The sequence below is a fragment of the Fusarium oxysporum genome, chromosome III (assembly GCF_013085055.1).
Source record: "Fusarium oxysporum Fo47 chromosome III, complete sequence".
NCBI lineage: Eukaryota > Fungi > Ascomycota > Sordariomycetes > Hypocreales > Nectriaceae > Fusarium > Fusarium oxysporum.
The window spans coordinates 3,938,392-3,965,961 of record NC_072842.1 but is presented as its reverse complement, the minus strand read 5'-3'; the positions used below and the strand labels follow the sequence as shown (position 1 = coordinate 3,965,961).

The 27,570-nt window shown below is 48.6% G+C and overlaps 9 protein-coding genes across 9 annotated transcripts; 5 read left to right on the top strand and 4 right to left on the bottom strand.

Annotated features, from left to right (window-relative positions):
• Positions 1–117: 117 nt before the first annotated feature.
• On the bottom strand, positions 118–823 carry FOBCDRAFT_219149 (uncharacterized protein). The gene is made up of 4 exons (XM_031177397.3): positions 727–823; positions 493–648; positions 367–391; positions 118–299 (listed from the first exon to the last, which is right to left on the bottom strand). Exons 2-4 carry the CDS (start codon positions 604–606, stop codon positions 259–261), a joined length of 180 nt encoding a protein of 59 aa, XP_031048530.1. The 5' UTR covers positions 607–648; positions 727–823; the 3' UTR covers positions 118–258.
• Positions 824–979: 156 nt separating this feature from the next.
• Positions 980–2,529, top strand: FOBCDRAFT_25522 (ubiquitin-conjugating enzyme/RWD-like protein). Its single transcript, XM_031177396.3, has 3 exons — positions 980–1,382; positions 1,471–1,768; positions 1,827–2,529. Exons 1-3 carry the CDS (start codon positions 1,334–1,336, stop codon positions 2,404–2,406), a joined length of 927 nt encoding a protein of 308 aa, XP_031048529.2. The 5' UTR covers positions 980–1,333; the 3' UTR covers positions 2,407–2,529.
• A 496-nt stretch (positions 2,530–3,025) lies between these two features.
• On the top strand, positions 3,026–3,483 carry FOBCDRAFT_290676 (uncharacterized protein; the record flags this gene model as incomplete). The annotated part of the gene is made up of 1 exon (XM_031177395.3): positions 3,026–3,483. Exon 1 carries the CDS (start codon positions 3,079–3,081, stop codon positions 3,481–3,483), a length of 405 nt encoding a protein of 134 aa, XP_031048528.3. The 5' UTR covers positions 3,026–3,078.
• Positions 3,484–6,490: 3,007 nt separating this feature from the next.
• Positions 6,491–12,605, bottom strand: FOBCDRAFT_219141 (uncharacterized protein). The gene is made up of 2 exons (XM_059609523.1): positions 12,417–12,605; positions 6,491–12,346 (listed from the first exon to the last, which is right to left on the bottom strand). The coding sequence occupies exons 1-2, from the start codon at positions 12,481–12,483 to the stop codon at positions 6,600–6,602; spliced, it is 5,814 nt and encodes a 1,937-aa protein (XP_059464503.1). The 5' UTR covers positions 12,484–12,605; the 3' UTR covers positions 6,491–6,599.
• Positions 12,606–13,182: 577 nt separating this feature from the next.
• Positions 13,183–14,318, top strand: FOBCDRAFT_290670 (cupin-like domain-containing protein; the record flags this gene model as incomplete). The annotated part of the gene is made up of 4 exons (XM_031177393.3): positions 13,183–13,479; positions 13,537–13,697; positions 13,746–14,178; positions 14,231–14,318. Exons 1-4 carry the CDS (start codon positions 13,220–13,222, stop codon positions 14,316–14,318), a joined length of 942 nt encoding a protein of 313 aa, XP_031048526.2. The 5' UTR covers positions 13,183–13,219.
• Positions 14,291–17,517, bottom strand: FOBCDRAFT_219138 (Spb1 C-terminal domain-containing protein). The gene is made up of 6 exons (XM_059609522.1): positions 17,278–17,517; positions 17,081–17,230; positions 16,791–17,027; positions 16,543–16,718; positions 15,116–16,488; positions 14,291–15,064 (listed from the first exon to the last, which is right to left on the bottom strand). Exons 1-6 carry the CDS (start codon positions 17,293–17,295, stop codon positions 14,511–14,513), a joined length of 2,508 nt encoding a protein of 835 aa, XP_059464502.1. The 5' UTR covers positions 17,296–17,517; the 3' UTR covers positions 14,291–14,510.
• A 283-nt stretch (positions 17,518–17,800) lies between these two features.
• FOBCDRAFT_179242 (P-loop containing nucleoside triphosphate hydrolase protein) lies at positions 17,801–21,150 on the top strand. The gene is made up of 3 exons (XM_031177391.3): positions 17,801–18,252; positions 18,307–20,331; positions 20,381–21,150. The coding sequence occupies exons 1-3, from the start codon at positions 17,955–17,957 to the stop codon at positions 20,812–20,814; spliced, it is 2,757 nt and encodes a 918-aa protein (XP_031048524.1). The 5' UTR covers positions 17,801–17,954; the 3' UTR covers positions 20,815–21,150.
• FOBCDRAFT_219136 (cation efflux family-domain-containing protein) lies at positions 21,105–22,983 on the bottom strand. The gene is made up of 2 exons (XM_031177388.3): positions 22,395–22,983; positions 21,105–22,341 (listed from the first exon to the last, which is right to left on the bottom strand). Exons 1-2 carry the CDS (start codon positions 22,749–22,751, stop codon positions 21,241–21,243), a joined length of 1,458 nt encoding a protein of 485 aa, XP_031048521.2. The 5' UTR covers positions 22,752–22,983; the 3' UTR covers positions 21,105–21,240.
• Positions 22,984–23,140: 157 nt separating this feature from the next.
• FOBCDRAFT_219135 (uncharacterized protein) lies at positions 23,141–24,578 on the top strand. The gene has a single exon (XM_031177390.3). The coding sequence runs from the start codon at positions 23,411–23,413 to the stop codon at positions 24,449–24,451; it is 1,041 nt and encodes a 346-aa protein (XP_031048523.2). The 5' UTR covers positions 23,141–23,410; the 3' UTR covers positions 24,452–24,578.
• The last annotated feature ends 2,992 nt before the right edge of the window (positions 24,579–27,570 follow it).

Below are 27,570 nucleotides of genomic sequence, written 5' to 3'. Positions count from 1 at the left end.
TATTATTTGAGTAACATGTAGTTTCTATTTTCCCATATATGTGGAATTGCAATTGGTGATAGGGGTATATGATATGTTGGTACGCGGGATATCATACGCATCACTTTGGAACTGTCATTTGATCTTTTTTCTTCAATTCAAGAGCCTTTTCTGCCCTATATACACCGCATTGAACCGTCTTGTCCTCTGATATCGTCGCCCAATGCCTTCTCTGTTGTAATTGCCGCAGGAATGGAAGTAATCATATATGGTAATCGTTTAGTGGTCCCAGGGGTGCTTGAGGCCGAGGAGAACGGCACCTGGAGCACGTTAGCCACTGGATCATCGAACCAATTCCTCGTGAAATAGTGAATGTTTAATACATACCATCCTTCTTTGCCCGGTACATAAGCTGTTTCAGCACATTAGCAAGTTATTCTTCTAAAACATTGTAATCCTCGCTTTGATGCTCCAATCCATGGTTCAGAGTCGCAAGGTTCCAGAGCGACTCACGAAGAACCACATGCCAGCGCCTAGAGCTGTCGCGGTGAATCGGTAGATACGGGGAACGTGAGCCACCGGGGGCTTAGGAGGGCCGTTGAAGCTGTGGTGACCGTGACCAGCCATGATGAAATCGGATGTGATAGTCGCTCGTTTCAGGGTTTCGGGCTGCAAAAGTTGGAGATGTTAGCGGCAATTGAGCTTGGTCGAGATATCGAGACGAGTGATATAGCGCGATTGACGTACGTAGGGACCAAATTAGCAGCCGTGGACGAGGCGACGAGGATAGTGATGATACGGCAATGGTCAGTCTTGATGGAGTCGTTGAACCGGGCCAATTCGGTGATGGCTTTGCTTAGGTAAGGAAAGCTTGTGATTGGGTGAGCACGCTATGGGGTGTCTTACGGTTTGGTGCATATGCATGCTAATAGTGGATAGAGCGCTGTATAAGAGCCCGTCTTGCGTGCATCATCATGAGTGGGGTTCCGCCCACTCTAGTTCCGGCAATCATAGCGACGAGACAAGCAGCGCAGCCCATAAGATACCACCTTGCGTTTAACAAGAGCTTCGTTGACTTCGTACTTAGACTAAGCTTACTTGCATTTTCTCTGCCTGAACCAGTTGTTACTCAAATCTCCATCGTTTACTTTCAGGCTGAAAACTGTGTTATTTCAACTTCCACGTTGTCCTTCGCAAGCTCGATAACTAGCTTCCTTGAACGAGCTCCCCACGTTCGCCAAGCAATGACCGTCTAGAGCAATCATCCAACGACATATACATATACATATCTTTCAAGGGAGCCTCCATTTCTGTGACACGAAACTCGCAAGCGAACGTTGCAAATACCTTCGCCATGGCGACCCCAAAGTTCAGCTCGAAATCGCCCACGATTAGACGAATACGTAAGTGGCCAGCTCCAGCACATACAACACATATGACTAGAGCATCGTCACCTGGAATTATCGACCCCATAACTAACTCGAGCAATAGTTCGTGAAGCAGCCGAAATCTCCAACTCCCCCTCTGCCGATTACACAGCCGAGCCCCTCGAATCCGACCTGTTCGAGTGGCACTTCACACTCAAAGGGCCACCCAATTCAGTCTACAGTAATGGTATCTACCATGGTCGCATAGTTCTTCCACCCACATACCCTCTTCGACCGCCTTCTTTCCGCTTCATGACACCAAGTGGTCGATTCGAAGCCAACCGTGAGATTTGTTTGAGTATCAGTGGTCATCATGAGGAGACGTGGCAACCTGCATGGGGAGTACGGACAGCTCTTGTAGCGTATGTTTTCCTGTTATTCCTGAAGGTATTACGTTAACTGAAATTTCTTATTGTGTAGGCTCCGAAGTTTTATGGAGACTGATGCTCGTGGCCAACTGGGAGGTCTTGAAACAACTGACGCAGTACGCCAACGTCTTGCCAACGAGTCACCGGCATTCAAATGCGCAACGTGTGGAAAGACAAACGGCGAGATCATCAAGGAATGCGAAGAGCGAGCAAAGGAAGCATCGTCAAGTGCACAGGAAGTTGAAATCCCCAAAGAGTTGAACATGGGATGGCGCGATGAGATGGGAGCCAAGAAAGATGGCGAGAGCCAGCCTGAACAGAAAAACGACGACGCCGAGACAGCTCAACTTGCAGAGGGATTCGTCCAGACCGCACCAGATGCCGTTTCAGCTGCCAACGATTCTTCGGCCCCTCAACCACCAGCAGAGAACCGAAACCCCACTCCGACCCGAACTACACCTCTCCCCGTCCCGGTGGCTCAAGGACTTGTACCACAGGCTGCGGCACAGGCACAAGCGCAGCAAGCTCGACGGGCAACGGATGACGGTGTTCCTCTGTGGCTTGATCGAACTATCGTTGTTTTGGTGGTGCTTTTGGTAGCTCTCGTTCTCAAGATCATCTTTGCTGTGTGATTGCGTTTTATGGGTTTTCATATGTTATTGTCGGCATGGCGTATGGTGTTTTCACATGGATCAGTCAGTTAGGGGCGAATTAGATATCCGGTCAATTTGAGTCTGATGTGACTACCACTCGGCAATCTGGTACCAGTGAATTGCTCAAACTCTCTGGATTATCGTGGAGGTAATATTGACGAATGTGGGTGTTTATCTGTGTCAGAGGTTATTAGGAAAGGGACTGTTTGCCACTACGCAACGAGACGGAAGTGTGTAAGGGCTCACCCACATCGTATCAGCCAGCAATGGAACATGTGTCTTTGGTCCGCTCGATTGGGAAGATAACACAAGATTGGGGTTCGGACTTTGAGATAGGGGCTTAGCTGTGCACCCGAGGAGAATTGACATTTACCATAGGCTAGGCTCGCCTGAAGGTTAATGTTTCTGCGGCCGAATGACACAAGTACGGAAGATTGTGTTTTGGGTGCTCATGTGCGCAGGTTGATTGAACCTTGTTTCAACAAATATAAAAGCACCAGATCCCTCAGACTTAAAGTCAAACTAACTACCTATACAGACACACAATTTTTTTTTACGGTAAATCTCCATCATATCCGCCGCGTTTGACCTCTGACAATAACCACTTCCCCAGAGAATCCACCTACCGTATACATCATCAAGGTTATCGTCATGATTGAGCCTGAAAACACTAACCCTGAAGAGGCCGTCAGCCCTTGGAAGCTGGAGATGGCCAATCGCGGGTATTACATCCAGTCCAAGATTTTGCACATCCCCGATCGATTCGGCTTCCTCTCTCCTGGCCCACCTTCGCTCCAGGTATTCGACGTCGACGGAGTCATCGCCCTGTTGTTTTACTTATCTTTCATGGGCACCATTGAAGCTCTGGTCCTTATTCATTCATGGCTGTATGAATACTTTAGGTGGTTTCTCGTCTACTTCTTCTTTGGGGTAAACTGTGAACTCATTTTGGGCTTGTGGATTATAACATGTATCGGCCATTACTTCAAACGTGGCCACAGCGAGGGATCATGCACCGCGGGCGCTGTGGCCGAAGAAAAAGCCCAAAGTACCTAGTGATGCAGTGTTTGGTTGAGGAGGTTTGTCGCTTGGATTTAGGACTCAGCCCAGGATTCATGAACAGAGTGGTTTAGACAAAAGACAAGGTCGATTGAAGCCACAATATAATTCAACAATACCTACATCACGTAAGGATGACTGTCATTGCTCACTGCATCCATCCAATGCCCTTTCGTGTCTTCGGTCTTCTGAACAGCCTGCCACTATCCATCTTGGCACCACCAGCGCCAGACATCAGGAATCGTAAGGCGTCAAGCCACGAGCCCTGCGTTCCTGCGTTCCCAGATCTCCTTCCATTCCGTTTGATTCGTGAAGGGAAACCTGTTGCCTACCTAAACCCTGAGTGGTCGAAACGTTCCGCTTCCTTCCTTTCCTTGACCACCGCAGCTGTCATTTGACGGTCCTTCCTTTTCGAGAAGGGATGAGACTCAAGATAAATTTCGCCTTCACCCTCCTGCGCTGTTCTTTTTTCTTCTTCTTCTTCTTCTTCTTCTTCTTCTTCAAAAATCTGCGTGTTACCAACAATGACCTTGAGATCACCCGAAATCAAAATCGCAGGTACGCTGCTGATGCAATTCTGCCTATTTCTGATCACCTTTGGGGTTCGACACCTTGGTGGGTGGACGAAAGTCACTGGTGAGTATGTTCCTGTTGTTTCACACTCTCTTCCCTCTATCGCCACCTGCTATCTACCTATCCTTTTGGCATGGCTGACTCAACTGATAGTCCGCTTCTCCGGAGCTTACTGGTGGTCCTTCCCCGTGTTCGTGGCCCAAGCAGTTTTAGGCGCCGCTATCTCTCTTGAGATCGAGATGTGGTTTTATTCTAAATAAAAGATCGTGCGACCGTCACGGGTGAGGGTGACGGGAGGCGTTCCTCGAGGGCTGTAATGGCCTAAGGGGCAGGCTGGGTTGGGCTACAGTCTGCCGCGCAAAAGTTCTGGCCAAGTCTGTTTGCAACGAGTTCAGGTCTGTTGGTGTATCTTTGGCGATGGGTACTATTTTGCTCCACAGTCATTGGACTGGAGGGCAGAGAGACGTAAGGGACTGTAACGGTCCCGTCTCCATAACTGTGGTCCTTTTCATGTTCGCATCTGGGGGTTTGCTTGACACCCGATACTGACAGGACTTGGTTTCCATCCGAGGGCTTGAATGATACGTGAATTTGAGGGGACTTGGTTCGCGCCTGTGGATATATTTTCTCACTGTGTTCATGGCCTAGCTGCGGTGGCATGGAGAGGAAACTAGGGACGGAGTGAATGTGTGTTGCGAGAGTCTTCGGCGTTACCAGATGAACCTGTCTGGAGTGTCTAACGAGATGATGGAAAAGTAGGGCTGGTATAAGATGGATGATCGAGATGTATTTGACGGCACATTAAGAAACTACCAAAGAGCAAGACTGATTAACAAACCTATACGACTCTGCACAAATGAAGTATGAGAATAAATATCGCATTTGATTTGATCGATGGTGCAGTTGTGGTTGACATAGGAGTTCCAAGGGGCTGTTGTAATTCAATATGAGGCCGGTTACATAAACCAGTTTGCAACTGCTACTTGTACATACGACCATAGGTAGTGGAAAATACGGGATCCCGTCTGCTCTCCCATAGTCAAGCCACTAACCGGCGGATTAGTAGTTGGGTCGGTGACGACCAGCGAATCCCCGCTGTTGTATGTTTTTGCCATTTGCAGCAACTATCACTTTTCTTTTACACTTTTTGAACCACAACGCAAATGCTATTCTACCTTTAGAAGAGGTCGCGATGATCTTGTTCTAAGCTTATGATTGATTCTTCCTAAGTTTATGCTAAATTATTCCAAGTTTAGAATCTCTAGTCTAAGCTACTGAATCACCCTCGAGTCCTTCATCTGTCAACCTTCAGGCCAGTATCGAGTCACAACTATCAAAACAAAAAGAAAGCAACGTCAGATGAAAACAGGTATCTGGACTGCAGAAGGTCTTTGTCTTGGTTCCTCAGGCTGGATATGTCAGAGAACATTTCTGCGCAACCTTGTACTGGGTGGTATCTCTTTGTTGCATCCTTGAAAAGGGCATTGGCATTTGATGTTGTCGTCTGGCGATGGACGATACCGAATCCCAAAGGGGTTTGGGTCCATGACTTCTGTGTGAGGTGTGTCCACGAAGTGGACTCGTTTCCGCTGCTGAACAGGGACAAAGTAGATCTGCTTGCGGTAGTGGCTGACTTAATTGTATGTGTCCTGCTTAAGTCTATTGAATGATGTTGATAATACTCTCGACCTGGAAGGACTGGCTCTCTTTGCTGGTCTTGGAAAGGTGTAGTCGTCTTCTACAGTATCCTCCTTGGATAGGCACAATGTTCCTCTGGCCTATCTACCAGTCTTTGACATGGCCAGGGTTCTTTTTTTTTCCAGAGGTGCTCGCACACTTATATTATAGTCCGTAAAGAGAAGTTGGATCCCAAGTTCTGAATCAGAGGAACACAATTCACATCCTCTGAACGACTGTTTTGGTAGCATCTACTGGCTAAAGTCTTCCCAGAAGCTGAAGGTCGAACTGATGAGGGTGCAATATAAGCACAATAGTGTCAGGCGATATATCGCTTCGTTGAAGTTGACCTTTGACGGCAAATTTCATGGACACCCAGTTTCTGTAGTTGTTGACAGGAAGCACGTAATTGTCGAGATTTGGTGGGATGCTGTAATATACAGGCATAGAAAAGCCTGCCTTGCAAAGAAATAAAGTCTTGTCTTTCGTGTTTCTGACATGATGAAGTTGAGTTGCGATGCCGATGTCGGTTCAGTTAACATCAAATGCTTGTTTAAGGGAAACCTGAACACAAAGAGCAAATACCACAGATTGAATTACCATGTTTCCTGTTTTTATGAGGCCAGGCTACCTCCAAAGCGTGACAAATGTGAGCCAAGCGAGGAAGGGCAACACCAAACCCTACAATTCACGTTGTTGCTAATAGTTATGAAAGAAAGGGGTACCCGCCCTTCCGCTTAAGACGCAAAGTTGTGTCAACTATATCTTCAGAGATATTATTTACTATGGCAAACTATCATGGTTTGACTTTCATCTCAGTTTCCTGTAAGAGATTCCTAATTAATAAGGTATTTTAACAATCCTTAGTCTTCCACTTCTCTCCTGGCTTTGAGCTGTCGTCCCCATTGCCAAGGTACAGCTAACCACCACCACTCTCCGACTCTCAGTCCAAGGCCATCCTCGTCCTCTTCAAGCACACCTGTTTTCATGCCCCAGTCCATGATGAGCTCGGCTTCAAACTCTTCCAGGATTGGCTTGAGCGCATTGCATACACCCTCGATAGTTAGATGTCCTCTGTTGGCGTATACAAAACAGAAAGCTCCCAATACATCCATCCATCGCTCCGCATCTCTGCGCCCGAAGAAGTCAACCCATTGTGGAAGCAAGTGCTTCGCAGTGGGTGGTCCTTCATTGATGCTCTTGCGGATGACACCCACGTCCTCGTCGTATTTGTACGAGTCTGTGGGGGTTGCCTCGATGTTCCAGAAGTAGCAGTCTTTCTTCAGCTTGCGCATCTCATAATAACCCGGTCGGAAACCCAGTGGGATATGAGGCACATTGACTGGGGTGAGCTTAATCCTCCCACCAGCATTCAGGTTGGTGAGCGCCATCACAGCTCCGTCTTGGAGGTTAAAAGGAACCCGGAAGGCTTCACCGCGCCGGAAGGTCGCATCCAGCTTTGACTTGAAGTCAGCTGCATCTTGGTACTTCGTTCTTTGCGCAAGTTTTCCGAGTACATGCCCAAAAGCTTCATTCAGTCTGAACGGTCTCCCTGAGAGAGGGGGCCGCTTGCTCTTACAGATAATGCGCTGTGCCGTCAAGACATCAATAGCTTCCTTCAGTATGGCATTGATTTGGTCCTGGTCACCGTCTGCGAGTGTTCCAAACTTTTGTTGTATCTGGTCAACTGTGTAGCGACTCTCATCTGTGCAGCAGAGAGATCTCACCCAAGACCTCGCAATGACCTCGTTCGTAATCTTGACTTTCTGATTAAGACCACTGAGCATTTTGTCAACAGTGACAAATGCCGGGAAAGTAACAGCCTCGAAACGGGCGTAGACAGACGACTGAGGGTTGTAGAATTTCTCCCGTGGGTCTTCTTCCTCGTGAGTAGCGGCTGCAGAGGTGGAAAAATTGTCTTCGAAGTAATGTCTGGTCGATGGCAGGTCAACACCCTTTCTGCGAGGCAGTTCAAGGGTCCATTCAATCAAGTTGTCCCAGTCATAGTCCATAGGATCCTCGAAGTCGAACTCCGGGAGCTCATTCTTAGAGTAGGCAACTATGAACCGATCTTGGAAATCCTTGGTTAGCTTCCTGACATAGGCACCCTGTTCTCTCCGGGCATCGATCCAGAACCGGCGGATATCTTTAAGGGCCAGATTCGGGAAAAGCTTAAGGAGTAATCCCCAATCAACAGACTTGTCGGCACCACCAAGGAGAACACGAACGGCGATCAAAGCAGCTAGAAGACGTTCTGAGTCACTGTCAACGGAGCTTGGGCCCTGCTGGTCATGTTGGCCTTGCTGTCTCTGCTCAGCTTCCTCAGGAATGGGCATAAGAGCTCGTGTGACCAAGCGCACTCGTTTGACTCTTGGTTGTTGTGCTACTTGCTGGCGACTGATGGACGCTCGCGGTCGACTAACTGAGCCTCTGCCGACACCTCGGCCCCTCGATTGGCGACCAGCGCCTCGAGCAAGCTTTTGTTGCCTATATGCCGGGAACTCTGGCCAATCAGTGCTATCATCTTCTTCATCAGACGAAGCGTCCACCAGAAGAGCACGATCAGGAACGTCTCCTGGGAAAGACTTCGGGGTAAGCTGCCAATCCAGGGGCCAAGAAAATTCAGGGGCTGGAGTCTCAAGTACTTGATCGTCCCTTTCACTCGAGAATGAGATGAAGATGTTGTGAGGGCCTGCTGCTCCGGGCGGTGCATTGATGAATGATTCGGACCACGCTCGTTCCAGGTCCATGCAGCAGTACAGCCTCTCAATAAAGCACCGGTAGGGGTCAAGAACATCTTGGCGCTGGAGCTTATCACGGTTGAGTAAATGCGCTTTCCTGTCAATCATGTCTATCATTGACGACCAGGCAAACCAATTCGGGTCAGGCATCCATCCCGTCAACGTGTAGCTGGCATCTTGCATCTCGAAATCTTGGGGTGTAATACGTGGCCAGACACCATCATAGCCGGAAACAATAATGGGCTTGTCAAAAACAATCTCTCCTGAGAAAGGGTTGGAAAGCCGTTGCTCCAAAATAGTCCTGAAGTCATCGGTAAAATAGCGCTCTGATCCTTCGATACCATCTTCCTCCAAACATGTGTTAGGGTCCAGAAACTGAAGGGCTTCAGGAGCACCTTGAGAGGACTCAAAGTGTTCATAGCACATTGGTTCTCCCATGTCGCCTTGCCACGCCCGGGATCTTGAAGGGCGTCCATCTGCAAACATACTCTTGCGTTTTCGACCACGCTTTGCAGGCGGCGGGAAGTCATCTCCATCGTCATCATACTCATCCAAAGCCCGCTTCTGGGCAGCTCGTGCCACGTATACTGGTGCATCTAACATCTCGACTTCTTCAGGGAGATCTCGTCGACCCCGCTTCAAGAGATCGCTATCAAGTTGAGCATCGAATGGAGGGGGAAGATACAGATCTGGGTGTGCTTCTTGAATCTTCTGAGCCACATCAGAAGCTTCAGGAGAAAAAGGATCGACCCCAGCCGTGACAACCAAATGGCATTTCTCAGTCACACCTTTCTTACTGCGAAATGTGAGCCAATGTTCGGCCACAATCTTATGCTTCAATAGTTCTCGAAATGCAGCCTGGTACGAGCGGATTTGTGGCACTACCTCAGGGAAGGCTTCGACCCATCGGATACTGATGACCGTCCATAAAGATTTGCCTCCTGGGAAAACCCCTTGGTGCTCTGCCAAGATATTTTGAATGATCTGGGATACACGGTTGTTGATGACAGCCTTGGTAATAGGGGTATCGGTGACCATAGGCGTCTTCGGTTTCACAACAGAGCCAGGTCCGCTAGGTGTGCCATTGGTGGAGTGTTGTATGGGTTGATATTGCTCAGGCTGGGGGGTTGCGTCTGGCTGAGATCCGTTTCTTTGGAGTTTAGGCCGAGGCGTCTTGGGAGATGCTCCTACGAGGCTGAACCGATCCAATGAACTGAGAACCGGGCGCAATTGGCTGTTCTCGCCTTGTACAAGGGCACCATTGGTACCGTTAATAAGTGAGGGCTGTTTAGGAGAGTCGAACATAGCAACTGGAGGTCGTTGCAATTCCGGGTTGACTTGAAATGCCTCTCCCTTAAAACTTAGGGTTGGCCGTGAAGACCAAGTTGGCCGGGCTGCAATTGGGCCGCGTGTTCTCGATACGGGCTTCGGCATTGGTACACCCTCATCATCTGGACTTGGTTCTTTGCCTTCGCCACGAGCTTTTCCATCCTTTTCGCCTTCATCGTTGTCAATCTCTCTTCCAGTATTCTCGTTATTGTCGTGGTCTTTGTCTTTATCTTGGGGCTCTTCTCTTTCCTCGTCGTCCACGGCTCGTCGGTCCTGTTCTTGTGGTTTGTCAACAACAGGTGTCGCAGTGTCTTGGTCTCCAACTTCTATGACCGATTCTTTTTTTCCACGCCGAGTTGGCGTTACTGTAGTCACATCAAACGATGGATTACAATTCGTCCTTGACTTGGTCACATGGTAAAGCAAGCCGTTATCATTTTTCCATGCTCTGCCACATTTTTCGCAAACCCAAGGCCGTGGGGAATTATCGTTTTCTGTGGCTTGTTCCGCGTTTCCTTTTGGCCTATCCTCGCCCTTTTTCGGTCGGCCGCGTTTCCTCCCAGTGAGCAGGCTCTCGGTAGAGTTATTGAGTTCCAGTTCATCATCAACGTCCATCCGATTACTAATTTCTTCGTTTTCGGCATCAGTATTGATGGTCCTAGTCTGGACTTTTCTGGCGGAAGATCTTGTTGGCCTAGTTCTTGTCGGCCGTGCAGGGGTTGCCACATCTGTCTGTGACTTTGCAAGAAGTTCTTTGAGGGCTGCCGGGGACACTTTGAGAGTCACCACAAGGGTAGCAGTCTTTTGAGGTTCAGGGACAGCATCATCCCGCTGGTCTTCGTTAATTTCAGGTGGCGCGAGCAATTCAGGTGCTGGTGTCTCTGTAGGTAATTCGGGTTCTTGAACAATTGTTTCTGGGATCTGCGGGATCACTACTTCCTCGGTAGCTTCATCCTCTTGCCCAACCTCCTCTTGTGGTGAGATTTCTGGTGTTGGAGCACGTCGTTTTCGGCCTCTTTTCGCCTTTGGGGTTGGTGCAGGCTTCCCCTTCTTAGCTTTGGAGGCCTTAGGGCGGCCTACTGTCTTTCTGTTGGTCATTCCCATGCTGCACAGCTCAGCCAATGTTGGCGAGTTTTCATGAGATATCGATGATGAGGGTAACGAGGAGAAACCATAGATATCCGCCGGAGTCGGTGTTGATTCTTGACCAGCGGCATCAGTCGATGGTGGTGATGGCGTATGAGGGGCATTTGGTGCAAAGTATCGATAAGAGGCGACCTTTCCAGTTCTTGTATGTTCGCTATAAATCTGAAAATGGGCCAGGTGAGGTGGTTGCAGGCCAGGAACCGCCAAGGCTGTGGTCATTGAGGAAAGATGTCGGCTGTATGAGGGGCCTAACGTCAAGGCATAAACATCCGGGTTTGTGAGTCCGACGTCTCCTAGCCGTTTTGCCATCTCGGCGATTATAACAGGAATCGGCTTGTCCAAAGACCATGGCGGTGATTTGGATACTTCGGAAACGTTAGAGGCTTGTCCTATGAGTTGCTTGTTCCCATCATAACCATCCAGATCTGGGTTCCTTGGAGTCTTGCTCTTTCTCTTGCCTGTTGAAAGATAAAGGGACCAATCTTCTGCGTTGAGATCTCGGACATATTTGACACAGTCCTTGAATACCTTTTCTCCCAGCTTCGCTGCTACATACTGTATAACGCCTCGCTGGTTGAGAAAGCGACACACTTTAGCCAAGACCTTCATTTGCCAACGCATTCCCAGCACACCAAGCTTGGATTTCATGTCTTTCATCTGGAGGACTCCCCACTCCTTGACGATAGCCATAATGGTCGTTGCCAATGCAATATAGTCAATAGATTCACCAGTCCATCGTACGCGCCAAGGGACGGGTTCGAGATCTTCGACAAGGACTTGCCGAGTTAGTGTCATGTCTGGCCGGGCTTCGTCTACACCCTCGCCGTCTTTTGGTAAAGGCGGAGCGAATAGCTTCAGCCACATCTTACTCGTCTTTGTGCCGCGTACAAGTGTTGTTCTCTTGACAATGTATCCCTTCTTAAGGAGACTATCAGTTCTTTTTGGCACACTGCGCTTGTCTTGATCCGTTAGACGCCCAAGGTCTCCCTGAAGAATACCTTGGGTAGTTGTCGAAGCTATGCCCAAAAGTAGCATCCATTCGGATTTGGGTACTCGCTTGTAGTCAACTGCATGGCCGGTAAGAGATTCCCACATGGTATCTTCAGAGGCGTAGACTCGAACATGGTGGTGTTCTGTTGGATTCCCTCGTAGTGGTTCTGTAGGTTCTGCATTTTGTCCAGGGGTGCCACCAGCAATTGGAAGCGCCAGTACTTGGTCTAGAGTTAGGTGATTGTACTCGCGATCAGCACCGACAGAAATATCCCGTCTCGCAGTGAGCCAGCTCCAAATGGTCGCGGCAGTGCGGGCTTGCACAGCGGAATCACCCTCAGATAATGATTCTGTTTGGGTTGAGGGATGATGGATAGCTTTCAAAACACCATCCACAGGACAGCCTAGAGTGAAGTAGTTAGTGATTGGTTCTTGGTAGTGGCAGGAAATAAAGTAATCAATCCATAAACTTGCCTCCTTCGCCATGGCATGAGATATGAACCAAAAGGCCCGCGATCAAGCCTTCGAGCTCGGATGCCATTTTATTCCATGTATACTATAGTTCATTCTCAAGTCGATGCGACGCGTAAAAAAAAAACTTGACGAAATTGGTCTGGGGCGAATTGAACTGATGAGCCCCAGCGGAAGGATATTGTTGCTGCACGAAAGAATGATGAAGTGGGGATGCGGGACCTGAAAAGGTGGAGGACTGAAAGAGCCGCATGAGCTAAGAAAAAGATATGATGACATAAGCACCCTTCCCTCCAAATTCTCTATTCTCAAGGCACACAGTTGCACATTTAAAAATCAACTGAAACAGGTGTATAGAGTACAGGTCTTGAGCTTCCTGGCTTTTCCCCAAATTATTAGATCAGGTAGAGGATAGTTTAGAAGATTACTTGAACAAGAATTACCAAATCGTCAACCGGTTAATGCATTAGCATGATAATCGCAACAGCATTGGATATCTGCTAAATGGAAGCTCTGGGTAGTCATAGCTGATATTGCGCAAAGACATCAATTACACTAGAGCTCAAATTTAATTCAATTGCCGCAATCTAATATCTCGGATTATAAACTACTATATCAAAGACGTATTTTCTATCATCTTGTACCTCATACAGGTAGATGGTCCGCTGAACCCTAAATTTGAGGTTCGATGTAGGGGTTTTTCTTTTTGCCCAACCATGAATCTATCAAATCTCACCTTGACAGTCTCACATGACGAATGATCCGACAACGCCGCAAGAAGTGCCTTGACAGATCCAACAGCAGATATGTCAAAAAATAATGTCTTGTCTACAAACGAAGCCATTGAGAATCTCATTTCCACTTTCAACGAGCTCAACAGCAATAGTATCGATGAACTCCACAACGAACCGAGCCCCCTAGAATTCATGCGATATGTTGCTCGCAACACACCATTCGTAATAAGGGGCGGGGCTTCGTCATGGAAAGCCTGTCAGGATTGGAATTCTGCGTATCTACTATCTGTGATGAAGGGGCAGAATGTGAATGTTGCTGTCACGCCATATGGGTTGGTTCCCTCTGCTGGATATGAGCAATAAAGGGAGTTGTTCGCTGACTCTGACAGCAATGCTGATATGCCTACCGTGCCACCCGGTGAAGAATCACTGGTCTTTGCAAAGCCTCACTATGAGGACCAGCCCTTTGAAGAGCTACTTGAGTATGTAGCACGACAAGATACAGATCCTGACTTTCCTCCTGATGCCGAAGTGCGCTATGCCCAGACTCGTAAGCCACCTTATCTTGTCGCAGAGATTTGACTGAACATTAGTGTAGAAAATGACAACCTTCACGAAGAGTACATCACCCTTTTCTCAGATGTTCAAAAGGATATTCCTTTTGCAAGAATAGCACTTGATAAGAGCCCCGATGCCGTAAACCTATGGATCGGTAACTCCAAATCTGTTACAGCCATGCACAAAGATAACTACGAAAACATCTACGTACAGATCCTGGGAAGAAAGCACTTTGTCCTGCTGCCTTCTCTATGCCACCCTTGTGTCAACGAGCAACCTCTCAGACCCGCAACGTACATGCGCGGAGAAAATGGCATGGAGCTAAAGATGGATCCTACTAATGATGAGGCTGTTCCTTTCGCAATTTGGGATCCGGATAAGCCTGAGCAAAATGCTACAAAGTTCTCCCATCTTGCCCGGCCTTTACGAGTAACATTGAACCCTGGAGATATGCTTTATCTTCCTGCTATGTGGTTCGTCATTTTACAAGCTCTGTTTTTCATTAAATATGTTAACATCGATTAGGTATCACAAAGTGCTTCAATCGTGCGCCGAGGAAGACGAAGGATTCGTCCTCGCCGTCAATTACTGGTACCAAACCACATGCTTTTGATTACCCCTGCAATGCTAATCAGAATCCCTAAACTAGGTACGACTTGGACTTTACAGGTCCACTTTATCCTACATCGACTTTTGTTCGTGACATAAGCCTGGGAAATAGAAAGTAGTCTAGAAACCCGCCCCACACAGCATAAAACCAAAACACCAGATCTATATCCACGCCTCAACCCCTTGCCACCTATGATTATTTCTTCTTGTTGGAAATCCTCTTCTGCGCTCGCAATTCCTTCTTCATGCGCGGATCAACGATACGATATCTACCCTTAACTCCCTTAGGACGGCCCTTGATGCCCCGGTTGAGACCGCGGGCGACAACGAGCTTGGCCTGTTGCTTCTTGGGTTTCTTTGCTGCTTTCGAGATAAGGCGTGAGATGCTATCAGCCTTCTCCTTCTCTGTCATGTTTTCGTCGTTGTTGAGTAACTCTGACTTCTTCTTGAGCTTCTCCAGCTTCTGCGCGGCCTTGAATTTCTTGCGAGCCTTGGCCTCGCGCACCTTCTTGATGGGGCGAGCATTGAAAGCTCGCATCTTCTCCTTAATCGCTTGCGCAGCAGCCTTGCTGATGGGTTTCTGAAGCTTGTCATGTCGTGATTCATCCTCGACGAACCAATCTGGCAGACCATCGCGGTCACGGAAGGCGTACTTGTTGTAGCCGTCATCAATAGCATCATACGTGCTCTTTTGGCCAGTCGCTAGTTGATGTGCGAGGGACATGGCCTCAGCCGTGATGATATCGATATCTGTGTAAATGTTAGTACTGCGTGGCATTGTGTGAGAATTCTTGCACTTACCGGGTCTTCCATCGGCTCTTCGGGTGTCCTTGTCCCAATCATCATCTTCATTTCGCTTGACAACCTCGAAACCATCCTCGTTGTCTTCCATCTGGGAATCAGAGTCAATGCCGGCCGCTTCTGTCTTTGTACGCTTGGTGAGAGCCTCAGCTTTGCGATTCTTCGCTTGTTGAGCCACAATGGCTGCTGCATCTCGGTTGACTTCTTCGTCCGCACTGTCCTCAGCAGCATCTTCCTGCTCAGGTAAGATTCCGCTTATGCCTGAGAAGATGTCTTGGTTGAAAAAAGCTGTTGCTCGCTTCGATAAGCCGTTCGCTCCCTTTGAAGAATCCAGATCGCGGATGAGTCCTTCTGTAGGAGCTTCGTCTTCTTCGTCAGAAGAGGAATCGTCCTCCTCAAGCTCCGAAGAGTCATCTTTCTCATCCGCTTCCTCGCCAGACAGGCCATCCCACTCATCATCACCAAAATTCTTACGAGCCTTTTTCGCTCGGTACTTCGCGTCAACCTCAGCCTTGCGCTCCTTATACTGGTCGTACATGGACTCGAGCTCTCGTTCCAGGCGATCCTCTTCAGGGTCACTCTCATCGTCTGTCTCTCCTGATGAGCCAAAGCCACTGTCGGCCTCTTTCTGGGTCGCTTGGGTGGGAACAACCATCTTGCCACGATTCAATTTTCGCATGGCGTCTGTTTTGTCGACTTTCTTGAGTGAAAACATTGCCCCCTCGCCAATTGGTCCGCTTTCTTCTAGACCGATGTCGAAAGGCGTACTCATGTTGAGTTGCATGCGCACTACCTCGCGTTGTTTCCGCTCATTTTCCTTTCGCTTCTCTCGTTTTCGTTTAGTGTTTTCTCGGTCCTTCATGTTTTGGAGTTCTTCCTGGATCTTGAGTTCTTCATCCATTGACTCAACTTCAGCCACCTCCTCGGATTCCTCCACCGTTGCGGCCTGTGGGGTTTTGAGTTGGAAGATGTCCCTCATTTTTAACCGCCACTTGAGCAGAATTTTAAAGTCTTTTCGTCCCAGCACTCGTAGATCTGAACAGCAGTTTCGGATTTCGTCTGTAGTCTCGGGAAGTTTGTCAAGAGCAGCCAGGGCAACATCTCCATTGGGTGGCTGCTTGAAGGAGAGTCGGTTGTAGGAGCCTAGTACAGCGATTGGGTCTGTTGTTTGTATGAATTCTGAAGCCGCCATCTCCTTGAACTGTGTGAAGTCGCCCTCCTCGTAACCATCTCGCTTGCGCTTTTTGACTTCAGGATTGTAGACCTTGGCCTCATTGTTGGGGGTTGGATCCTGGAATTCCGCAAATACGTATTTAGGGTCGAGAAGTCGCGGGTCCAATTTCTTTGGACATTTATACCCTCGGCACACGACACTACAATAGTTAGCAAGACCAACGCAAGTAGCCAGTGGGGAATTCTAAACTTGCAAGATTTCTGCGCTGACCTGCCTACTCGCTGGTGGCGAAGTTGCATCAACCTTGGTGAAGAGTTGGTTTAGCACCCAAAGAAAGCTGTTATATTCTTTGGAACGGAACACCTTCGATACAAACACTCCACCGGCCCTAAGGAATTCCGTCGCCAATTTCAATGATTGCAAAGCGAGCTAGTAGAAAGTGTCAGTCAGCTGGTATTGGAAGAGAGTTGTTGAACTCAAGTATAAAGTAGAAGTACAAACCTCAACTTGGTTAAAAGAATCCTGAACCCAGGCTGTTCCAACATTAGGAGCTCCATCGTGCAACACAGCATCAGCCTTCCATGTCTTCAAGTGCTGCCTTAGAGTGTTTCGACACTCAGATGACGTTATGTCGCTTTGGAAGCTCAAAACTCCTGGAATCGGCTTGATATAGTCGAGATCGCACCCAATCAAAATCGCGCCGGTCGGGCAAGTCTCTCGGCAAACTTGCAACCAAGACTGTTGACTCGTTAGTTTAGGATAAAGACTGGAAGGCATCTCCTAAGACTCACACCCGGCGCGGCGCAAAGGTCAATGACAACCTTGCTCTGCTCGAGGAAGCCAAACTTCTTATTGAGTTGAATGAGTTTGAAAGCTGCTCTAGCCCTTAGGCCCTTCTCCTTGGCAAGACGGTACCACTTGTCGAGACGCCCTTTGCCATGCTATTCCTTATTAGTTTGATCACTGGAGAGTAGAACGATATAGTTACCTTTTTTTGGATCGCCATTGTGGTGACTCGGGGACGAGGTCTACGCCCTAACCTCTGGGTTTCCTATCCTTTCTATGAGAATTGGCAGTAGGGACGAGGTTGTGGTCTTAAGGAAGCGGTATTGAGGAAGTAGTGTTGACGAGGAAGACGGAGAACGATCTTCTCGATACTCGAAAAAGTTTGGCCCCACCAGAATTTTCGCGACCGATAAGCCAGTCACGTGCAGATAAGACTAAAGTCTGGCACTTTGTTTCTGTCACTGAAATGAAGGGGACTATGGATTAATTAGTATTGGTATTGATTCCTTGGGCGATTAATAAGTCAACCTACCAGTCATAAGAGTAGTACCCTACCAGTGATTAAAACAACAAAGATGGTGTTGTTGAGAGCTTGCCTTGATCTATTGCTGATATATTTGACCAGGTTGTCAGTAAACTTATCAAATATAGTGGGACTGATTACCTAACTCCCGCATTAGCTTCTCATTCTCCAAATGGCAGCACGAATGATATCAGAAGTTATCGGGAGAACAGACCACATAAAAAAGCGGCTCAACTCACTCGACCTTGAATGCTCCTCGCCTGCCTCGGTCATTGTCAACAACAACTCGGGCGCGTTGTCGGCCCTCACCATCAAGACTTTGATCTTGAAATATTGCAAAACGGCCAGCGACAACCATGAGCGGACGAGTCCTCGCTGCAGGGCTACGGCCTCTCCCACGCCGCGCTGCGGTTCTTCCCGTTAGACACCTGCATCGCCAATCTACTGGCGGACTCCTTCAAGCCGATGCTGCGATACGAGCCACCCGAAAGCGAATGTGGCAGGGCGGAAATGCATTTCACAATGCTGTCACGACGAGGAATGCGTCCTTCGCGAGGTTTTTGCCTAAGCTGATGGTCAAGTTCCTAAGGGTACCGGCAATGTTTGGCGGTGTGGCCATCGGTGCTTTTGCTTGGGTACAATATCAAGCTGCCCGTACGTCAAGACTCGGATACCAAAGTTGCCAACGGTTTCACTAACTTATCGCAGAGGCCGGTACATTCGCCGTGAATTTATTCAACACAACAACAGATACCATTTCGAGTACGGCTTCGAGCTTGTTCGGAGGTGCCAAGGATATCGCCGACCAGGTTAACCGAGGATGGGAAAGCACGAAAGAAAAAGCAGAATTACCAGACTGGGCCAAACAACTTTTTCGAATTCAAGAAGATATTGGTACTGGCGGTTCGGGAGGTTCGGGCGGTGGTGGTGAGCCAAAGCAGAGCAAATTCGGCGCCGCAGCTGCTGTTGGTGCCTCAGCCGCCGCCTACGGATACGACAAGTCGGATGAAGAGGACCCTCGAAACGGCGAGCAGGCGGCCAAGGATGACCAAATGATGGTTCTAACCAAGAAGATGATTGAGATCCGAAGCATTCTCCAGAGAGTTGGCCAGTCAAGCACCCTCACGCTGCCCTCTATCGTCGTTATTGGCTCCCAGTCCTCAGGAAAGAGCTCTGTCCTAGAAGCTATCGTTGGCCACGAATTTCTTCCCAAGGGATCCAACATGGTTACAAGGAGGCCGATCGAGCTAACACTTGTCAACACACCTTCTTCCAGAGAAGAGTATGGTGAATTCCCTGATCTCGGATTGAGACGTATTTCCGACTTCGGATCTATTCAGCGAACTTTGACCGAACTTAACCTTGCCGTTCCTGATAGCCAGTGTGTCTCCGACGACCCGATTCATCTTACAATTTATTCCCCCAACGTTCCCGACCTGTCACTTATCGATCTTCCTGGCTACATCCAAGTTGTGGGACAAAATCAACCTCTAGAACTGAAGCAGAAGATTTCCGAACTCTGCGACAAGTACATTCAGCCTCCCAATGTCATCCTCGCCATTTCAGCTGCCGATGTCGATCTTGCAAATTCCACCGCTCTGCGAGCATCCCGCCGAGTTGATCCCCGAGGCGAGCGAACGATCGGTGTTATTACCAAGATGGACTTGGTTGACCCTGTCCGCGGAGCAAGCATTTTGAATGACCAGCAATACCCCCTGAGATTGGGTTACGTGGGCGTTGTTCCTAAGGCTCCTCAGAACCAGGGTCTCTTTAAGATGGGCAACACTAACCTACTCTCACAAATTGTCAAGCACGAGAATGCTTTCTTCTCGTCTCACCCCATGGAGTTCGGTCCTGAGGCCGGTGTTAATGTTGGAACCCCCACGTTGCGTAAGAAGCTTATGCACGTTTTAGAACAGACCATGTCTAGCAGCCTGCAAAGCACCAGTGATGCTATTCGACAAGAACTTGAGGAGGCCACTTACGAGTTCAAGGTCCAGTACAACGACCGACCTCTTTCAGCCGAGTCTTACCTTGCGGAGAGCCTTGACGCTTTCAAGCACTCTTTCAAGCAATTTGCAGAGGAGTTCGGCCGCCCTCAGATGCATGAGCTCCTGAAACATGAGCTTGACCAGAAGGTTCTTGATTTGTTGGCTGCCAGATATTGGAACAAGCCTATCGATGACCTTTCACCCATCAACCCCGATCTTGACAACCTCGCCGATCTCCCCAAGGCTCCTGCTGACTCCCTTTACTGGCACCGGCAGTTGGATGCTTCCACATCTGCGCTTACGAAGCTCGGTGTTGGACGTTTGGCCACAACAGCGGTTGCGTCTTCTATCCAGGCTCACATAGACTCCCTCATCAGCAACTCCAGCTTCGCTAGCCACCCCTTCGCCCGACAGGCCATCATGGAGGCTGCCTCTACTATTTTGAACGAGAGATTTTATAGCACCAGCGACCAAGTGGAAAACTGCATCAAGCCTTACAAGTTTGAGATTGAGCTTGAGGATCGAGAGTGGACCAAGGGTCGTGATCACGTCGGAGGTGTACTCAAGAAGGAGCTCCAGGACTGTGAGAAGGCCATGAAGAACTTGGAAGACAGCGTCGGTGGACGACGAAAGATCAAGGAAGTCATGGCCTTTGTCGACAAGGCCCGTAAGGGTGAAGTCGCTGTCGAGGGTGACAACCGTAGTGGCGCTGGTGGTTTCAGCGCTGCTCTTCTGAGCAAGGGTAAGTTGACCACAAAACTTCAAAAGCCTAGATACTAACGAATTCACAGGACGCGAGGCTGTTTTCCTGCGCGATAGAGCTGATATCATCAAGATGCGTCTGCTCGCAGTCAAGTCAAAGCAGTGTGCTGACCCCAAGAATAAGTACTACTGCCCCGAGGTATTCCTCGATGCTGCTGCCACCAAGTTGGCATCCACTGCCGTCCTTTTCCTCAATGTTGAGCTCCTTTCTGAGTTCTACTACAACTTTCCCCGAGAGCTTGATCTTCGTCTAGGACGTCACCTGTCCGAGGATCAGATTGAGAAGTTCGCCAAGGAGGATCCCAAGATTCGCAGACACTTGGAGGTCATCCGCCGCAAGGAACTGCTTGAGTTGGTCCTTGAGAAGATGGAAAGTCTACGACAGCTTGAAGGCCGCGATCGCGAGAAGTCAAACTCCGGCTCGCGACGGGACCGCAAGCAGAGCCGGTGGGGCCTGTTCTAAATGGGCTTCCCCTTTAAAAATGAGAAATGAGGTCATACTGGGAGTAAGGAGTTGAATGCTTGGTTGTTGATTTTAGAATATCATCGCACTCAGAAAGACAAGACAAAGTTGCCTCAGAAACGCGGTTGTTGGGTATGCTTTAGCGGGACTTATTGGTCTCTCTAACTGTATCTTGTCAACATATATATGTATGCAAAACCGATTGATGGCAGGCGGATGCAGAGGGCACGTTGTATGAGGATGTGTATAGAAGTGCTTGATTGCGCGCAAGGATACCCTCCTCAATAACATTGAATAGTAAAATCTGCTCAAATAACAATAAGTAACATGACGCTATATTTATGTTCTCTAGATATATGTGACTGTTGTAAATCATCATGTACAGAATTTATCATTATTATCCCAACGACAGAAAACTCCTTGCTCTTATGTACTACCTTCAGTGGTCATTTGTAGTGTTACCTCCCATCGGATACTGCCTCCGTGGCCGTATCCCTCGCCCAATCTGTTCTGGATCAAGGCTGAGATGCGCTGCCGTAGCTTGCTGAGCGACATTTCATCGTAGCCCTTGACAACACTCAACTTGAGATTGGCCATGCAGAGGCCATAGTGAACTTGCCAGAACTGAGCATCATCAATAGTCACCACGCTAGGTTCGGTCTCGATCTCTCTCAGAACGGCACTGACGCCGTTATTGCCTCCACTGCCACCATAAGACATCAGCAGCATAAGACCCTGAGCTACAGCAAGTCTCATTCCAAGAGCAAACATGGCGAAGGCGATGACGACGCAGATGAGACGGTCAAGCCATGTGTAGAGTGAGATAGAGAGTAGAGGAAGAAGAGCGATGACAGCGGAGAAGGACAGGGTGAGAAAGTGGAAAGGGTTTGAGAGTACACTTGGAAGAGAAGCAAGGTACGAGACACGCATGAGTTTGGCAATGCGGGCATGGTTTCGAAGGCCATATGCCGAAACGAGCGTGCTAACCATGGCAGCAGCAGATACGAGATCGACAGAGCCATCTGGGCCTTCATGACCATGTTCATGATGAGCCTCGTGGCTACCAAGAGACTCAAGGAAGTGCTTGAGAGTGTGAGAGATCAAGTCAAAGCCTCCAAAAAGGAGGAAAACAGACATAGCGAACCCAGCAAGGACCTCTGCCCTCTCGAGGCCAAAAGGGTGCCGAATACTGCTACGTCGCCAAACTTCAAAGTTGCCGAGGACATCAACCATGACACAAACAGCAGCACTACCAGCGTCAAAGAAGACGAGATGCGAGAGTGCTGTTGTAGCAAGAGACCCCTCTGAACGGAAGAAGACATATGTAGCCACGGCAAGATGGCACATGCTCCAGTAACAATGGATGCGTTGGTCTTTTGTCATGCTTTTCCATGCTTCGCGAACGGTCGGGATCGGTAGAGAAGCGGGGAGAACGGGAGGCGGCCTCTGAGGCGGCTCTTTGAAGATTTGATGTTGTGAGGAGATACTGCTGTGCTTGTATCTGTGACCGCGACGTTGTCCAATATTCTTTCAAGACGTTAGCATGTGCCAAAGTTGCGAGATGTGCATGATCAACGTACCGACTTGACAGGGCCTGTAGAAATAACTTGCGTCTGGAAGTTGAAAGGGTTCTTGAATCCAGGGGACGCAGCAGAGTCCCCTTTTTCATCTTCACCACCCATTGTTGGAAGCGATAAGGAAGACGAAGACGCAGCCGCGGGAGAGGGAATGAGGAGATTCGAAGTCGCCGAGTTCTGAGCGATAGCCTCGTGATTGAGTTGTCGATTCACCGCGATAGGGTCGTTATCTTGATCACCACCAAAATCAATAAACGCTTCGTGATTGGTGATATCGAAATCGTCGTCGCTGTCGCCCTGGATGACCAAACTCGGCGGACGAAGGTTCTGAAAAGAAGAAGCACCTTGATAGTCCGACATGTGTCTGCTGCTGTTTTCGGATATCGCGCCTCTTGATTCGGTCTAGGTCGACGATGATCTCAGGAACCCCCTATTTCTGAACTAGAGGCTTGAGAATTATGACATGGGTTTATTCCCAAAGTTTGGGTCGCACAAAAACTGGTTTCGTCGATGGCGCGAGTCGTGAAAAGAAGCCTGATGAGTTGGAATGCGTTGACGTCGCGATATCATTACCTTAGCCATTAGGTTGTGGAGGCGGACCGATGGGGGGTAGATTAGGATCTTTCAGGGGTACTCCGGAAGATGCAGGGGTTATACAACAGCCACAGAGCACCATCCATGTCCGGTATAGCGGGTTGATCAGTCCCCTGTCTTTGGTATGGCGTACAATGGACACAAGCCTCAACACAGTCGTCATTAGCTTCATGTGGTTCTATCTGGCTTCAATAATTATGTTAACGTCCATAATCTTAACATAATCAACAACGGAAAGGTTAGGGGAGACATGCAGCAAACTCTCTTACTCCAATAATGTCAATTCGCGGCATTCGACTGTTGCCATGAATAACTCACACTCGCTTCTGAATACCAAGTCAACACCTCGATTTCCACTCGTTCGAAGCTTGCGATAGCGATTCAACTTGATTACTTCGCTTGACGACTCCATTTAGACTCTCGTGATGGAAAATACATCTCATAATAAACGGGATACTTCACCTACGCCATCTTCATCCCACCGACGAACCCCCTCGAATTCCAGTATACTATCCAAGTTCCCCTTTTTAAGAACATTCCCCGAAAAACGACACGAGCAAACCGAACATGCGATTGACGACAATACCATTCCAGCTTCTCCTCGCCCGGCCGCACGACCGTCGGCGAGTGTAATACAGTACCAAAGAACTCGAAGACGAAGAGGATCACTTAGGAAAGCGGCGCTGCTTGGTCGAGGAGCACAACGCGAGCGTAGGGAAAGCCGACCGTTGAGCATTGACACTTCTCATGCTACTGCATACGGACTCGACCCTAATGCTGTAAAGACGGAAAGCCCGTCATCAATAGAGTCGTTGGATTTGAACGCGACGTCGGCCAATGCTCAACGTAACTTGGTCAATGGATTCACCCCTCTTCCCGGAGGACTTGGGACAGCACCCGTACTTCCTCAGAATGGTACAGCATCACAGACAACGACTCGCCCAATATCACTTGCGGATCAAGACGGGGCATCTTATACATCAACGGACGAGGAGGATATGCTCCAGATACCAGGGAGCTCATCAACAATTCGGCAGGGCCTGTCTATGTCTTCTGGACAGGACTCATACTTTAATAGCCTAGGCTCGACATCATCCCATGGGCGAAGACGTCCTGTCAACCGGGCAAAGTCACCGTTGTCATTCAGTGGTCTTTCGTCCAATACACTCCCCGCTCATGAAGATTGGGACTACGCAGAGACAGAATGGTGGGGATGGGTTGTCCTCTGCGTAACTTGGTTTGTGTTCGTTGTAGGAATGGGATCATGTCTTGATCTCTGGAGCTGGGCATGGGACGTGGGAAAGACGCCATATGCGCCGCCAGAGTTCGAGGACGATGATACTTTACCAATCGTGGGGTACTATCCAGCGTTGATCATCCTGACAGGCGTTATGGCTTGGGTATGGGTTGTAGTAGCTTGGGTTGGTATGAAGTATTTCCGGCATGCCAAAATTAGCGGCGACTAATGCGAGCGTTTGGCTATTTCTGGCTTTAATATCTAGGCTCGAATTGAGTTCTGGCATAGACTTGGCTCGATGCTATTAATGATTATAAATGACAACTTATTAATATCTTTCAACATTGTAGCTTCGGTCATGAACTTGACAGGTTACTTTTCAGCTGCATTTGAGTCTTAATTTAGCTGAGAATTCCAAATCAGCTGGTCACTGCAGCTGTTGGCTGATCAATTGTTGGCAGCTGTACACTATCAATTCCTTGTCAAATGTCTCATTGGTGTTTTTAAAAGTTAAGCGCCGATACAGCGGTAACACACGCCAGGGCAGCCAATCAGGTCACCGCTGATCCTGACCAACAAATAGAGACATTGAATCGTGGCATGCTCAGCGGGGTCCTTGCAAGCCTTTGACGAAGAAGTTTGATGGAACCAACACAACAAAGTTTAACTTTGCAGGAAAATTGACACTTTGTATGCAGGGCTCGTACTGGGCGCGAAAAAATCCATGGCTGTTATTCATTGAATGTTTGTGTTCCCACGTGAGGAGCCAAGGGATGAGTGGCGATATTGAGTCTTTTGTTGCACCAAGGCAGCCAAGATGATGTGTGCATTTACGACGGAATATTCCAGCATGATTAGTGGTCAGTATTGATGCGTATAACCGTAAGCAGAAATTATCGAATGCAGTTGTTGTTAGAATATGGAGATCTAGGGTAGCTATCGGAAATGAGATACTATCAAACCCAATGGTGTCCAAATTCCCCGAGGACATCAATCATTGCCCCATTGAGGTCGAGCAACTGTCCAACGGCTGATTCGCATGCAGAGATCGGCGAGATACTATAATCCCCAAGAGCATGCCTCGAGACCGACCGGGGTTGAGGTCGAGAACTCGCCGCCTCCGACAATGTTGTTGTTCTTGGCCAGTATCAACACCATGAGGCCAAGGATTTTGGCAGCAGGAATATTTCATGAGACGGTACTAACAGCCAATGCTGCATACTCCCAATAAATATTCCACAGTATTAGATATCTTGATCGATATTCGTATAATAGCCGCCAATGCCGTGCTCATACCCCCAACTTACAAAAGCGCATCCGGGACGTGGGGGGGGGGGACCAAATCCGAGCCGAAGTGACCCAAGCCCGAATAATTAGCCTCCGCCCTTTTTCTTGGCTGGCGGCCCGACACAAGCTTACCTCGTGGACATAGCCATGAGGGTAAGTTCTGAGGTCTCGTGATGATTTTCTACAGCGAGAGACCTTGAATCTTGGATCTAACTAAAGAAACTGTCACCGACTATTGATCGAAAGCGCGGAGATTTTGTCTTATCGTGATCCAACTCGTGATGTGACAACGTTGTGTTTCATATGTATACAAAGCAAGTCAAGCCACTGCATCAGAAGTGATCATAATCATCATGCGAGAGCCTGTCAAGCTTCATATTTCGTTGTCAATACTGCATGGACTTGAGCGACTTGATTGTTTGTTCATTAATTTACTCACAAAGGTGTTCGTCAAGGTTGTGTATTATGCATGTGTCGTACTCACTACCTTACTCACGTCAATGGAGCCACGATCCATCTTGATACCAGTCATTACACTGTCTTGGCGCCATCGACCTTTTTCTTTGTGTCTGAAGCTGAGAAACCCCTCAACAAAGGACAAGACCAGGTTTGAGGAGTTCCCGAGAATCGGATCCGACTATTGTATTAACTAGATAAGTTAATTACGAGCTGAGTAATAATAACAAAAGCAAAGAGGACAAAGTGACAGGCAGGACACAAGACATGGAAGGGAGACCAAAGCCCTTGTCAATCTCCAGCTACGCCTGAAACAATTCCACCCGTGGCCATATGTAATCAAAATCAAACCACTCAGAAGGGGTCCCAACCTCACTTGAACCGACAGATCCAAGGCATTTGCATATTTTTCTCATTTCAGCTGTCAACAAAAAAAACCAGGTTTGGGGCCTATTGAATGCACGAGCTTCTTTGATGAGCTTGTCTTGGAGCTTTGAGTCACCTTACTCAGTGCTGTGCTCACCTCACCCATCAGCTTAGTTGGGGTTCCTACAGTAGCCTCGCCGTGTCCGAGTTTCGATAATTTTTTTGCCATCCCGTCCATCCAATTCAGCCACCTACCTACATATTTGCCTGCTGCCAAGATCCACAATCTCATCCATTCTCATGCAGTAGATTCGGGGTTTGTTGACTGAAGAGGCGAGTGATGAACAAGTAAAAGGAGAAATGTTTTGGCGAGACAAAACTGTCGCTGTGAAGAAGATATTATTCCATCCAATGCTAGAGCCGCTAGAGACGGGAGGTCTGTACTGTAGCTGTAGCTGTACGCTGTAACAGCACATCCACTCGATCCTCCCTTTTGGTGACCATATCTTCCAAAGCCCTCCCTAAATTCTATCGATTCCTCTTCTAAACTCATCATCACCATATCTGATTCGCCATCCTCATCGATAACTCTTCAATTCTAAAATATATCCTGCAAATCGAAATACCTGACAATTCAATATCTTCAACGCCTTCAAGACAAGTACATACCTAGTACTGTACCTTGCTGCAGCTCATCAGGTGTCTGTCTGTCTATCGGATCTCTCCACCGCCACACACGCACACAGACACACAGACCCTCCCCCAAAACCCGCCCAGAGAGAGACCACCCCTGGCGCGCCCGCCTAATTCGGCCTCCCCTACGGCCCCTACCATAGGTCACCTACAGCACCTCATCAGTGGAGGGGACTCATCGGCCGAATGCCTGGGCTTCCAAAACCCGCCTAAAACCAAACCAAACCAGCCTCTTCACTCTTCACCCCATCCCCTTCAACTCACTCACTCAACTCTCCACTCCGTCTTTTCTCCCATCTCCCATCAACTTACCTCTGCAGCCGTTCCAACACCATCTCCCCAAATACCCTTTTCATTTCCATCTTCCTCTTTTTCTCGTTTACTGGTGTTGTACGTATCCTCCATTCATAACGTCTATCCTCGAATCTCCTCCTTTGGCCGTCGGAAATCGTTCCCCTGCAATCTCACGAGTAATCCTGCGCCAGACTCGCTCCACCGCGTCACGATCCGTTACGATACCCTCAAAATCCTGTCCGACTCGATCTA